Here is a 13876-nt window from a genome sequence, read left to right as displayed (position 1 = left end):
TTTTATCATCTTTTTCTCCCTAAAAGTAAAGAGTAGGTGGTTTGGTTAGTCACAGTTCAGTTAAAATAGATTTTTTATATCTCACTTGAACAAATTTCTTGACTTTTAAAGAAAAGTAGCTGTTTCTTTATAAATAATATTCTAGTGGATATATTTTCAATTTTCTATAATCACTACTCTTTAAACTGACAGTAGCAAAATGAAGGATTTTCTATTAAGGACAATGCATACAATAAGAATTACTTTACATAATTCCATCATTATGGAGTATTCCAGAATAATGATCCTAACGGGCAGTCATATTTTTTGCAGAGTCTATTTAAAGGAAGCTCAAATTTAACAAGTTACAAATTTAAATATCCAAAACATAGTTATAATTTTTTTTCCACTAGAGAATCCTGGAATAGCACTCACTTCTTAATCATGTAGAAATTGCTAGTTTAAAATTGCCAAGAATATGACAAACTTGCTCAAGCTTGAAAATCAGGGACAAAATTCATAAGTTATTTCATATTGAATGTTCTGCTACCATCAATGTAGCACTTTCTATAATTTATAAGATAATGAATTTGCTCTGTTAAAAAAAAAACTATCTTGAATGTTAAAAGGAAAATATTACTATTGGTCTTTCCAGTACTTACTTTAATGCATTGCACTAAATTAATTTAATACTTTTTGATGAGGAGAAATCACAGAAATGCATAAAATGCTTACAACTCCCATTCCTTGGCCTAGCCACAAAATTGTGTTCACACCTTAGCCGTTCTCACTCATATGGAAAATAAATTCAGTTCAATTCAGTTACTCAGTTGTCTGACTCTTTGCAACCCCATGGACTGCAGCATGCCAGGCCTCCCTGTCCATCACCAACTCTCGGAGTTTACCCAAACTCATATCCATTGAGTCAGTGATGCCATCCAACCATCTCATCTTCTGTAATCCCCTTCTCCTTCTGCCTTCAATCTTTCCCAGCACCAGGGTCTTTTCAAATGAGTCAGCTCTTTGCATCAGGTGGCCAAAGTATTGAAGTTTCAGCTTCAACATCAGACTTTCTAATGAACGCTCAGGACTGATCTCCTTTAGGATGGACTGGTTGGATCTCCTTGCAGTCCAATAATTTTATTCAAATTATAGGTTGGAACTATATTATCTCAGGAATGGGTATTTGTATTAGTCTACTCAGTCTACCATCAATTTGCTATCTTAAAAAAAACAAATTAATTTTCCCAAAGTTCTGGAAGCTGGAAGTCCCAGATCAAGGTCCAGTAGGGTTCAGGTTTGGATGAGGCTTCTTTTTCTGGCTTGTAGACCAAGCCAGATGTTGTGGTGATGTACTCATTGACCTTTCCTCATTGCGAGTGTATGGAGAGAGAGCCAGTTCTCTTGTGCTGGTAAGGACACTAATCTTATGGGATTAGGGCCCCAACCTTTTGACCTCATTTAACCTTATTTACCTCCTTTCAGTCCCTACCTTCAACTATACTGTGGTCATATTGAGGATAATGCTTCAACATAAAACTTTGGGGAAAGACACAACTCAGTCCACAGCAGTATTATATCTGTGTTATTGCACAGATACAGTTCTTTCTTCAGATACATAAACATTATTATCACAAAACAGCAATTTTGAGATTAAAGAATTTAAGAAAAGATTAAGATGTATTGAAATAAAAACATGACTCTTAAAACATACTAGGTTTCTTTCAAATGTTAACAGAGTTCTTTCATTCAATAGTATGTAGATCAACTTACAGTCCTAACAATGCAAGTGTAAATAGTTCATTACAAATATTTATAAAATCAGAAAAGGTGGATTTGACAATTTACAAAGATACTGAGACTGGAAGGTGGGACTAAGATGAAGGTATGGGGTGAGAACACAGGTGCTTATAGTTATTTCCTTATACATATTTTATTTTTTAATATAAATTTATTTATTTTTTTGGAGGTTAATTACTTTTCAATATTGTATTGGTTTTGCCATACATCACCATGAATCTGCCACAGGTATACACGTGTTCCCCATCCTGAAACCCCCTCACACCTCCCTCCCCATACCATCCCTCTGGGTTGTCCCAGTGCACCATCCCCAAGCATCCTGCATCCTGCATTGAACCTTGACTGGCGATTCATTTCATATATGATATGATACATGTTTCAATGCCATTCTCCCAAATCATCCCACCCTCTCCCTCTCCCACAGAGTCCAAAAGACTGTTCTATACATCTGTGTCTCTTTTGCTATCTCACATACAGGGTTATCGTTACCATCTTTCTAAATTCCAAATATATGCATTAGTATACTGTATTGTTTTTTCTTTCTGGCTTACTTCACTCTGTATAATAGGCTCCAGTTTCATCCACCTCATTAGAACTGATTCAAATGTATTCTTTTTAATGGCTGAGTACAATCAAAACCACAATGAGGTACCATTTCATGCCAGTCAGAATGGCTGCAATCCAAAAGTCTACAAGCAATAAATGGTGGAGAGGGTGTGGAGAAAAGGAAACCCTCTTACACTGTTGGTGGGAATGCAAACTAGTACAGCCACTATGGAGAACAGTGTGGAGATTCCTTAAAAAACTGGAAATAGAACTGACTTATGACCCAGCAATCCCACTACTGGGCATACACACCGAGGAAACCAGAATTGAAAGAGACACGTGTACCCCAGTGTTCATTGCAGCACTGTTTTTAATAGCCAGGACATGGAAACAACCTAGACGTCCATCAGCAGATGAATGGACAAGAAAGCTGTGGTACATATACACATATTTTAATTAAGAAATATCATAGAACAGCTATGTGCTATAGTCTTAAACAGTTATAAACTGCTACTACAACTGCTACTGAAAAAGTTGGTAATAAGTGTTTAAAAGAGTAGTTCTAAGCACTGATGAAAAATCTCCAATGTTGGTCTCTGTTCATGCTTTTACTACATTTGATATCATATAAAAAGAAATAAATCAACTCTATTTTCAGTAAGTTTTCAAAATATGGAGAAGTATGTATGTGTGCTAAATCACTTCAGTCATGTCTGACTCTTTGCAACCCTACAGACTGTAGGCTTCCAGGCTCTTGTGTCCATGGGATTCTCCAGGCAAGAATATTGTAGTGGGTTGCCACGCCCTCCTCCAGTAGATCTTCCCGACCCAGGGATTGAACTCACATCTCTTATGTCTCCTGCATTGGCAGGCAGGTTCTTTACCACTAGAGCTCCGTGGAAAGCCCATGGAGAAGTTAAGTATAAAAGATTTCAAAGTTAAATGGGACTTGTATCTTAATATTTCATAATAAGGTTCCTTTAAGCTTTTGTTCTAAATCTCTACTAAATACTAACATATGGATGAAAACTCATTTTAAGAATGTAAATATATTTATAACTTCAAGACCAAATCACAAAATTTTTATACTTCAAATCATTATCTTATATAGTCACTGCATAATTTAAATAAAACTATATTAAATTTGAATTAAACTAACCCTTTATATATTAATCTTGATAATCTTAGAAAGTCTCTTTACATGGCAATAGATAACTAATTTATGGATTTAATTCAACAAGTTTACTAAGCATGTACTTTGGGCCCTATACATAGTAGAGGCTAGAGAATAATACCAAAGATGGCACTGTTTCTTTACACTATGAATTCTAACAGGAAAGACAAATATTTCACAGATATTATAAGAAAATGCATGAGATACTTACTGTAAGATCACATCACAAAAAGACATAACTGTTTCCCAAATTTTTGTTGTGAATTTGGGATGTGAAGATGCTATGTAGGCATATGGGTCTTTACGTTTAAAGTGATTAGCACACACTAAGTAGTCAATAGTGTTAGATGTCAGTATTAATACCACATGGCCATACTTCTTATAATGAAAATTTTGCTAAAATAGTATCCAAAAAATCTTCTTTTATACAGTTGTCTTAATTACTGATATATATTGACAAAAAACTGTAAATGGATCTACTACTCATTAAGCAAAGCATATAAATTTCTGAAATGTCATGCCCTCCGGTAAAAATTAGCATGACTGAATCCTGCTATGCCATTCAGATACATCAGGTTTATAAAATAACTAGAAACAGAAATGAACATTTTGAATGGGTTACTGTTAAAGGAATCTCACTCAGTTGATTCTTCTGCTACAGACTGCGTAAGCATGTATATTTTATAAGCGTGTATATTCTTCTGCTGCAGACTGCATAAGTAATATATATTTTAACAACATTAACACTATTTCTAAAAAATTTTCGTTGTCACTTTTTTTTTTTTGCATTTATATCCTGTTTAACCTTATGGCAATTGCAGCATTTAATAATATTCAGTAAATCTCTCAAACAAGAAACTATATTTTCTTAATATTATGTTCCTTTAAAATAAAAATTAAGCTTATAGATTTCTAAGAAATCTCAACATACATAAACTTATATGGAATTAGTTGCTTTTACGTAAAGGATACATAACTTGATGGCCTGCTCTTTAAAATCATTGCAAAGAGATGATCTGAATTAATTTATCAATATGAGAAAAATCTTCACAGTTGAGTCACATTAATGAATGGGAGTGAAGATATTTCTGACAAATACAGAAAATTATTTTTGGTTCTCTCTTCTTTTGTAGAATTTTACTCACCTATAATATTATATAATATAACTCTATGGTTATATTTCATATGGAGCATTATGTAAAGTTCAAAAATCTAAGGAAAGTGAATACTGAAGCAAAGCTTAATTTTAACAGAGAAATAGATCTGAGCATTTGAAAACACAAGGGAAATTAGTCAAGATATGAAGAGATGTCTCTGAAGTTTCTTAAAAGGGGGTAATAAAATCATAGCTGTTGCTGTTCAATCACTAATTCATTTCTAACTCTGCAACCCCATGGATTTTAGCCCACCAGGCTCCTCCATCCATGGAATTTCCCAGGCAAGAATAGTGGAGTGGCTTGTCACCTCCTTCTCTGAGGGATCTCCCCATGGGAGATCTAGGGATCAATCCAGCTCTATTTCTTAGCAGGTGGATTCTTTACCACTGAGCCAGATGGGAAGCCCATAAAATCATAGATAGGGGGCAAATAACACAGTTATCAATGCTTCCTTCTCAGAGACTATATGCGTTATTAATATTTTCAGGGAACAAAACTTCATTAGGAGGTCCCCTTTTCATTGAGAAGTAATCTATCACCAAACCATTGAATCACTCTCCAAATTCCCATGTAAAGGATTGGAGAGCTAAATTCTTTAAGGTAACAGCCTATGACAAGATTACATAATATAATAATTCTGAGGTAAGTAGTATACTTGATTACAATACTCTGGGTCACCACTTTATAATTGCCATGTGACATTACTACGTCTAAGTTTCAACTTTTTACCTGTAATTGGTATTGATACCTGTCTTACTAACTTTACAAATTTACTTCAAATTTTAATGATACAGAATGTATATAAGTGCCATAAAAACCATTCATTCATATACAACAAAACCGAAGATGAGAAAAAGAAAATAGTTGTTTTTTTGATAGAGATTCTCTGAGATAGCTTTGTAGAGAAATTACGGGTCTCTACCTTGACATGTCAGCTTTGCTGATACTTTCTCATACTTTCGGAAATGTTTTCTACATATCTACTTTCCACAGGAATCAAGGCTAAGCAGGGTATTAAAAAAATTAAAACTGCTATATGGAATGTATCAAATGTTCTGTGAAGATACACAAAAATTTAAAACATAAACCAGGGTTAGTTATGCAACTTGCCTATTCAAAACATCCTGTTCCCACTATCCCCTCCTCCAATTAGAAAGGTCTTCTTTCTTAAAAATAAACTTTCCCATTAGTTCTTCCCAGAAAGCTCTATTCACCCAGTTTATACCACTTATTCTCTAAACACACTCTAAACTTTGCCCTTTGTATTCTTTGATATGATTTAGTTCTATGTAATATATGTTATGAGAGATGGCCCCCATTCCCTTTGGTGAAGGAATGAAGAAAGAATTTGCTAGCTGCTGAGACAGCTGCTCAAAAACAGACCTCAGTTCCCTGTCCCCTTTTAGAATTTCCTTGTCTCAAAAATGACACATTCCTAGAAAAGCTTGCAGTCAATGCCTGTGTGACAAAGAGGTATAAAAGCCTGCTACTCTCTTTTCAAATTGGGACAATCTGACGATCCTTACACGTGGAGAATTCCCATGGAGTTGGCAGGGGATTCGAATGAGACTGTATCATGGCTCAACTTCTCTTCTGCTCAGTTCCACTCCCTTCTTTCTCTTCAGATAGTGCTGATTCTAATTACAAGCCCTAACACAATTCCTGTAAGAATCTCTATCACACTGTCTGCCTCCTAGAGAGCCCAATTTGGGAAATCAATCCTCTTTTAAGAGGTTACAGCTTTCATCCTTAATTAAGCATTGTAAGTCATAGATCTCATTAAAAATGATAGTATCTGTACACATATTACTCAGCTATCAATAATCAGCAGTCAACCTTGCACTGTGCAATGTATAGTTAGTATTCTATTATGATTGTCCATTTAATTACTGATACAAGATGAGCTCTTTGAGGTCTATCTCAGACCTCTCCTTTACTTAGGAGGACTACATGAGTCCAAAGACATTAAGTGATTCAACTTGACACTCTTTTTGTGTACCTTTTACATTTAAAAAGTACCAAAAAATACATTGTGTTCACTCACTAGTAATTCTTATCATTCAGTTCAGTTCAGTTGCTCAGTCGTGTCTGACTCTTTGCGACCCCATGAACTACAGCATGCCAGGCTTCCCTGTTCATCGCCAACTTCCAGAGCTTGCTCAAACTCATGTCCATTGAGTTAGTGATGACATCCAACCATCTCATCCTCTGTCATTCCCTTCTCCTCCTTCCTTCAGTCTTTCCCAGCATCAGGGTCTTTTCCAATGAGTCAGTTCTTCACAATTATTGTAATTGTAGTATAAAAACACACTCATTTTATTCTAATAAATGTTACAGGTATTAAGCTAAAAGCTAATTTTTCTAATAATATGAGGAGTTAAGTAGCATGAGGAGTTAAGTAGCATGATCCCATCTATTTAGGAGAAAGTTCAAGTTAAAGAGGTGAAATATCTTATCTAACGTGAAGTAATCATGTCATCAAATATCAAATCCTATGCCTTTTCCATTCATGTCTGAATGTTTTCACTCATTAAATCACTTAACTTTTCTTGCATGTGACTAGCTTCCTCGTTGGAATTAATTGTACAACATGAGTAATACAGAAAGAACTGTGCTAGATGGTAAAGACACAAACATAACATAATTATTGACCTGAAGAATAATTGCTAAGTCTCTTCCATCTCTTGGCGGGAAACCACATATTCTAATTTCATGTTTTCTAACAAAGCTAAAAATTATCTGATTGTCTAAGGGATCCCACAGTGAATCAAGGTATTACAGACAGAGACAGTAATTTTAGGGTGAGCGGTTTTTACTAACTTTTCTGCAGCCCATTTTGGTGTGTTAATGCAGTTGATCTGTGGGAGGAAGGTAGTGGTGGTTATTCTGTTTTCATGGGACAAGTCCTCCTGAGAGCTCAGAAAATGAATTACTCATCCTCCTTCTGGCAAAACCATATTTATCCTAACGTTCTAGATTGACTGGCATCTTTTCTGTGAAGACTCCCTTTCTTTCCACAGAAGAAAATCATTCCTTCTTTGAGGTTCTATATTTTGTTCCTAATCTTGTTCTACAGCATGTATCACATTATATTCAGGTACCCTCTCATTAGTTGTATAACTTAATATACATTGGCTACAATAATGGCTCCTCATAAGGACAGGACCATTCTTTGCTCTCCTGTTCTCAGGATCCCACACAGTGCTAGACATAAATTGACTTATATTGACAATACTACTCAGAACAGTTGTTTGAGTTAATGTTCTGAAAAGTAGCATTTAAATAGTTACCTCTTCAGAACACTTATGCAATTATCATGACCAAATCTCTTCCAGAGAGTCTTCCACTGTAAGGAAGAATGAGGATCATAACGTCATAAATTAAATGCATGTGCTTTCCCCCTTACACACACACACACACACACACACACACCTCCAATGTACAAGTTTGATCTGTGTGACTACACCCTTAATAGATCAACATCCTTTTGAACAAAACAACAACAACAAAAAATACATTTTAGCCAGCTTGTGTAGGTCATATGTTCCTGATAAGCAAACACAGAAACGATCTAAATATAAATATCATATATTATGCTTCTCCATACATGTCTCAACTCTTTGCATGAGGTGGCCTGAACTGAACTGATACATGTCTCATCTTAAAGTTAATTATTTTTTTAAACAAGAATCTGTCTTAAGATAACCTGTGACTGAACAAAATTAATTTCTCCCTCCTGCCATGCTTTAACACACAATTGCCAATTCTGGGCCTCGATTATATCCCCCACCTTGGACACATGACGGTAGATAAAGATTATAGTGTGCTTTGCCTTGGCAGGTCCACAAAGTGTTACAAAAAAGAGGATTAATCAGCAATCATGCTCCTCACTGAAATAACACTTTTATGACAATAAAGAGTTTAAAATTTTCTTCAACATCTCATTAACAGGATAATACAGGAACGTACACACCATTTTATCTCCATTTTACTCACGCAGAACCTCTGTGGTCCACCTAAAAGTATTGCCTCGTAAGTGGCAACAGGGGCTAGTATACAGGTCCTTAAAGACCTATAACCCTACTACTATCCTGAGGAAAGGACAAGGGGTCTTCAATGTGCTTCCATTTCCACAAATGCTGCTATGGAGGGTCCTGGGCTTCAGACTTCAAATTTAATAGAAAAAGAACTACGAAGTATACACACAATCTTTCAAACACTGCCTGATGATTTTCCATTCTTACTCTTTCATCTTGCCCAAACACATGGCCAGATTCTTTTTGTCCCAGTGGGTTGCTGATGAGGGTAATAACTGACCAGAGACCCTTAAATTCATTACTGAAGTGACTGCAGCATAAACTAGGTGGGAGGTAATGCATTTTGGTTAATGTAGAATGAGAATTTTAAGGATCATTGTAGGTTTCCAGGGATGATCATAAATACGGGCAAAGTTTCAAATCATTCTCCCTTTAGAAAAAGGAAAAATACTGATGATGTGGAGGAGGGGGTGGGTATCAGTTTAACTGAACAATAATCGCTAACGTGTTTTATATGTTATGCTAAAAACATATAATAACTTAAAAAATTACCACAGCTTGCTGCCTTATTAATGTACTTCTTTTTGAAAGCAGAAAAAGCTAAAAGTATATATTCATGGGTTTTTGGCATTTGAGATGTATGTAGTTGGGGCTAGGCAACTGTGAATTAATGTTTTAACATAAAAGTCCAAACTAGTTTTTTTTTCAACTGTATTGTATTTATTCTTTTTAAAATGTTAATAGCTTTTTTGAGATATAATTCTCATACTATAAAATTTATGCATTTTAAGTACACAATTCAACATTTTAAAGTATATTTACAGAGCTGTATAACCACAGCAATCTAATTTTTATACATTTAAATTACTCCTCAAAGCAAACAAACCTGGTTTAATCTTAACCAGGGTAAACAAGGGATAAAGCCATTTTACTTAACTACTATCAGGTAGTTGATTCAGGAATTTATGGAAAATCTATGACCTATTTAGGCTGTGAAGTGTTAACTTGAAAAGTTAAATAATAGTCATTTAAAGAGCAAGAAAACAGATCCCCAATGTGGTCTATCTGACAAACTCTACTTGTGGTATCAGTTCAGTATCTTTAGGTTGAATTCAAAAATAAATAAAAACATCCCTTCTTACACTTGTTATCAGCAGGAATAGAGCAGTTTTTCTAGCTCAGCAGACCTAACAGTTTTTATTAATGATTCCAAAGATAGCTCTAGGGTCACAAACAAGAACCCAAAATGTTTCAGAACCACTTACTGTAATGTTATGATGACAAATTTCAATATAAAGCAACACAAGTAAAAATATCTAACGACAACAGCATTTTAAAAGAATGGTAAATGAAGTGAGGGTAAATAAAATGAGTCAATACAAGTATTAGTCAAATCAGTTACTTTTGTTGCCCAATTTTTGAAGATTTAAAAGTTTCTATGTTGTTTTACCTCCACACGTCAGCTTTTACATTAAGAAATCTGATTTGCAATAGCCTTTTAAACAAACATCAAAATGAAGCCTTTAAAATAGGAACTCACTAATCTGTTCAAAATGGTAATTGTACAGATATTATTTAAATAGATAACATTTTATTAAAATTGGTATAGATATGCAGAATAGATTAGTCTATGTCCAGGAATTTGTGATAATAATGTCTGTTGACAGCTAGCCAAAGATTAAGAATACCTTGTTATAACCTTATTATGATGCTTACACAACTCAGTACTCTGGTACAGGTCTAATTTTATTAATAACAATGACATAGCACTTGGCTACATTGAGTGCATAGCATCATCCTTCAGCAGCAAGAATTTTCAAAAGTTTGAAAAAGCCCTCAATTTCTGGAACCTCCCTCAGTCATAAGATTTTTCTGAAGGTTTAGAAAGTCCCCAATTTCTGAAGCTACCTTCCCAATTTATATTTTCCAAAACCAACTTAAACACAGCAAAGAATGACCAAGTAAGGCATCTTAAATGCCAGTAAGAAGACAAGTCAAAATTGCTTTTAGGCTAAGCTACCAGTTCACAACCTTCATATTTATTATATTTCTTAATTCATTTATTTTTTAATTCTCACGAGATCTCCTAAATACTTTTTCCAATATTATAGACATTCACATGACATGATCACAAATCTAGAGATGAATGTAAATTCCTTCATGCAATTTTTAAGGCAGATTTGCCATCTATTACAAATATCACATTTTATGTGGTTGTCACTACTTGAGACATTGAAGCCAACTCCTTCATTATTCCTAATTATATAAATTTTGATCACAAGCACTTAACACATAGCACACCAAAAGGTAAAAAATGCAAGAAATATCCCACATCTTATTTTGTCCATTTTCCCTGTCCTCCCCTTAACAGAATTGTTCCTCTTAGAGCAACTTTAACTGGTTTATAATTTATCCCCTTTTATTTCTCCTGCCAGATCTCTGCAGGAGATGTTAATGAGTCTAGTAATGATTTAACAGACAACAGAAGAAATAACAAAGAAAAGCTAAAGGTGTGAATACTCAGCAAGCTGGAGTAATCAAGTTCTGTACAGCTGAGTTAAGGAAATATTCAAGCGCGAGATCTCACTTACTTTTCACTCAGTGAAGACAAACAGGAAAACATACCTGCTTGACCTGTGGTGACACTGACAGCCGCAAAGAGCCTCTGGGATCGACTTAAGTCAGAAACTCCATTTACAGCTTCAACTTCAAAAGTATAATTAGCGTGGGCCAGCAGGTCCATGACAGTGACATAGTTATCCTCTAATCCAGTCTGCTGGGGCATGTAGCCAATGTTACTCCCACAGGGAACGCATTCGCCCTGCTCCCAGCTGCATCGCTTACACAGTATTCTATAGGTCACATCATTTCTTCCCCCATTGTCTGCAGGGGGACTCCATTCCAAGCTCACTGTGGTTTGGTTGATATTGAAAATGAGGTTCTGTGGTGCAGATGGAGGCCCTTAGGAAACCAAAAATAAGTAAATGAATAAATAGAAATGGCCAAAAACAAACAAACAAACAAATGAAAGGATCCACGTGGGGCATTAAACTAGTGGCTCAATTACCACACAGAAAACTAGTTGAAATGCTTTCTTTCACATAAACATTTCATTACCTTTCCTAGAGAAACCTTATAAAAGCCTTCCTGAATTCACGTGGCAAGAGGCTTTATTTATTTTCCATTTAACATGTCAAAATGAAAACAGGATAGCGACTGTCTTTGTAGTTTTGCCACGGTCTTTAGCTATTTTTCTCCGAGCAATTAAAAAAGAATAGTTAATGCACCTAAAAAACAGTTGTGCAGTTGTTTAAAAATAGTTGTTTTTTTTTTTAACATATAAGAGAGAATACATCTATTCATTCTTAATGTGCTCAAGAATGATTTATAGTAATGTCTGGTATTGGCTTTGGATTTGAGTCTCTCAAACATTCATTCATTGAAGCATCCAGATGTGAGATTTGCTGTATTTAGTGATGGAATTTTAATTCAGAAACCATTACTTTTTAATTACATTTAAAGCCATGCAAGACACAAATAACTTTTACATTTTATTTGTTATTCCTATTGGATACATGTGTAAAATATGATTAAAATGCAAGATCTGGGAGACATGAAAACTACACTGATGATGATGTAAGGTGTATCTATTTTATATTATTGTTTAGCCTTATTGGTTTATGGAAAGTTTGTAAGTATTTAATAATAATTAAGAATGTACTCAGAAATGTCAGGCTTATCTCAATGATGTCACAATTATACAAACAAATGGAAGGGATCTGAAAGTCTTTATTTTGCAATTACGAACTTACTTGTGCATGCCACATACGGTGGGTCAGATGGAGCCCTGTAGTACCCGTCCTCACAGTCACACCTTGAGGAGCCTTCTTTATCAGAAAAACTGTGAGTTGGACAACGAGAGCACTGAAGATCTTGAGAAGAAGATTTGTAGAACCCACGGCCACAGGCTGAGAACACAAAAGAAAGTAAAAATAGAACCATGAGAACAAGCAGACCCTTTCTGAATTTTAGTAATTTTTAGCAAACAATAAAATATGAAATCTGATTTCCAAATGTGCTATCATCAGACTCAATAAAAACCTGGATTCTAATAAGAAATTTCTAACATATTCTTTTTATATCTGTAGCCATGTTTCCTGACAACTATCACTAACTATAAGCCGTAAGTCTCTAATTAAACAGAAAAAAAAAGGGAAGAACATGCCCTTTATGGTATACTTCTATAATTCTGTTTAGTGTATATCAGTAAACCTATTTTACAATACTACATTTTAAAACAAAATAATAAAATCCAACTGATACACCAAACTTGGACCTGTAGTTGGCATCAGTCCAAAATCTAGAGCCCCAAACTAAACACAAACATAATTTATTTAGACAAAATCTCAGCATGGTTAATTTAGGGGAACTTTGATTTAGGTAGTAATTAACTTGCTTGTTGATTTGCATTAACACACTTCAAAGTTCTGTTTTCTTAATCTAATACAGCTGTAAATTAAGTCTTTATGTGTGAATATGGTTCTTAAATTTTTATCTTAAAATGATAGAAATGTATTCCCCCTACCAATTTTCAGAAAACTTCAAGATATAATTTCAACCAATTTAAGTTCTAAGGCAGTCTGTTTTCCACTAAGCAAACCTCCCTGTTACTAAAAATAATGAAATCCTATGGATAGGAGAAACCTATTCTATCAGAAATAAGGAGAAAGCCATTAACTACACACAGGTGATGACTCTTTCTCTTCTACTGGGAAAAGTTAGGATAGTCACAGTAACACAGCTCAGCAATGAATAGACAGGCACCCAAGACATCTACCACATTCCAGTGACTTTCTCTTACTCATTTAGACTACATGTTATAAAATCAAGTAACCTGGAAGCATCTACTATCCCCAGACATTTTACATATTTATCTTCAATTAAAATTTAGCAAATTCAATTTTCATTATTTCAACATTTTAAAATTAATTGATGGTACCATACATTGAGTATATTAAAGAGATTCAATTTGCCCTCCATATTTATTAAGTGAATATCTCTTTAAGTTTCAGTGACCTTCAAATTTAATGGAAATTAATAAATCATATCTATAAAGAAAAATTACTGAATATTTAACATGAATTCAATTATAACTTCTATGTATTAGATTTAAGTTTATTTAA

The 13876-nt window shown here is 34.5% G+C and overlaps 1 protein-coding gene across 7 annotated transcripts in view; it reads right to left on the bottom strand.

Annotated features, from left to right (window-relative positions):
- The window catches only part of EPHA7 (EPH receptor A7), a 214201-nt gene that overhangs the window by 133313 nt on the left and 67012 nt on the right, over positions 1-13876 (bottom strand). For all 7 annotated transcript variants that reach the window (XR_011258815.1, XM_069599247.1, XM_069599248.1 and 4 more), the window contains exons 4-5: positions 12506-12661; positions 11319-11654 (exon numbers count right to left, since the gene is read on the bottom strand). Coding sequence is in view for 6 of the 7 variants with exons in the window: in XM_069599247.1 (XP_069455348.1) it covers positions 11319-11654; positions 12506-12661 (492 nt within the window). In the remaining variant the exon portion in view is untranslated. The remainder of the gene's footprint in view (positions 1-11318; positions 11655-12505; positions 12662-13876) is intronic.

This window comes from Ovis canadensis, chromosome 8 (genome assembly GCF_042477335.2).
Source record: "Ovis canadensis isolate MfBH-ARS-UI-01 breed Bighorn chromosome 8, ARS-UI_OviCan_v2, whole genome shotgun sequence".
Lineage (NCBI taxonomy): Eukaryota > Metazoa > Chordata > Mammalia > Artiodactyla > Bovidae > Ovis > Ovis canadensis.
Note: the sequence above shows the minus strand (reverse complement) of the source record. Positions and strands in the feature narration are given on the sequence as shown.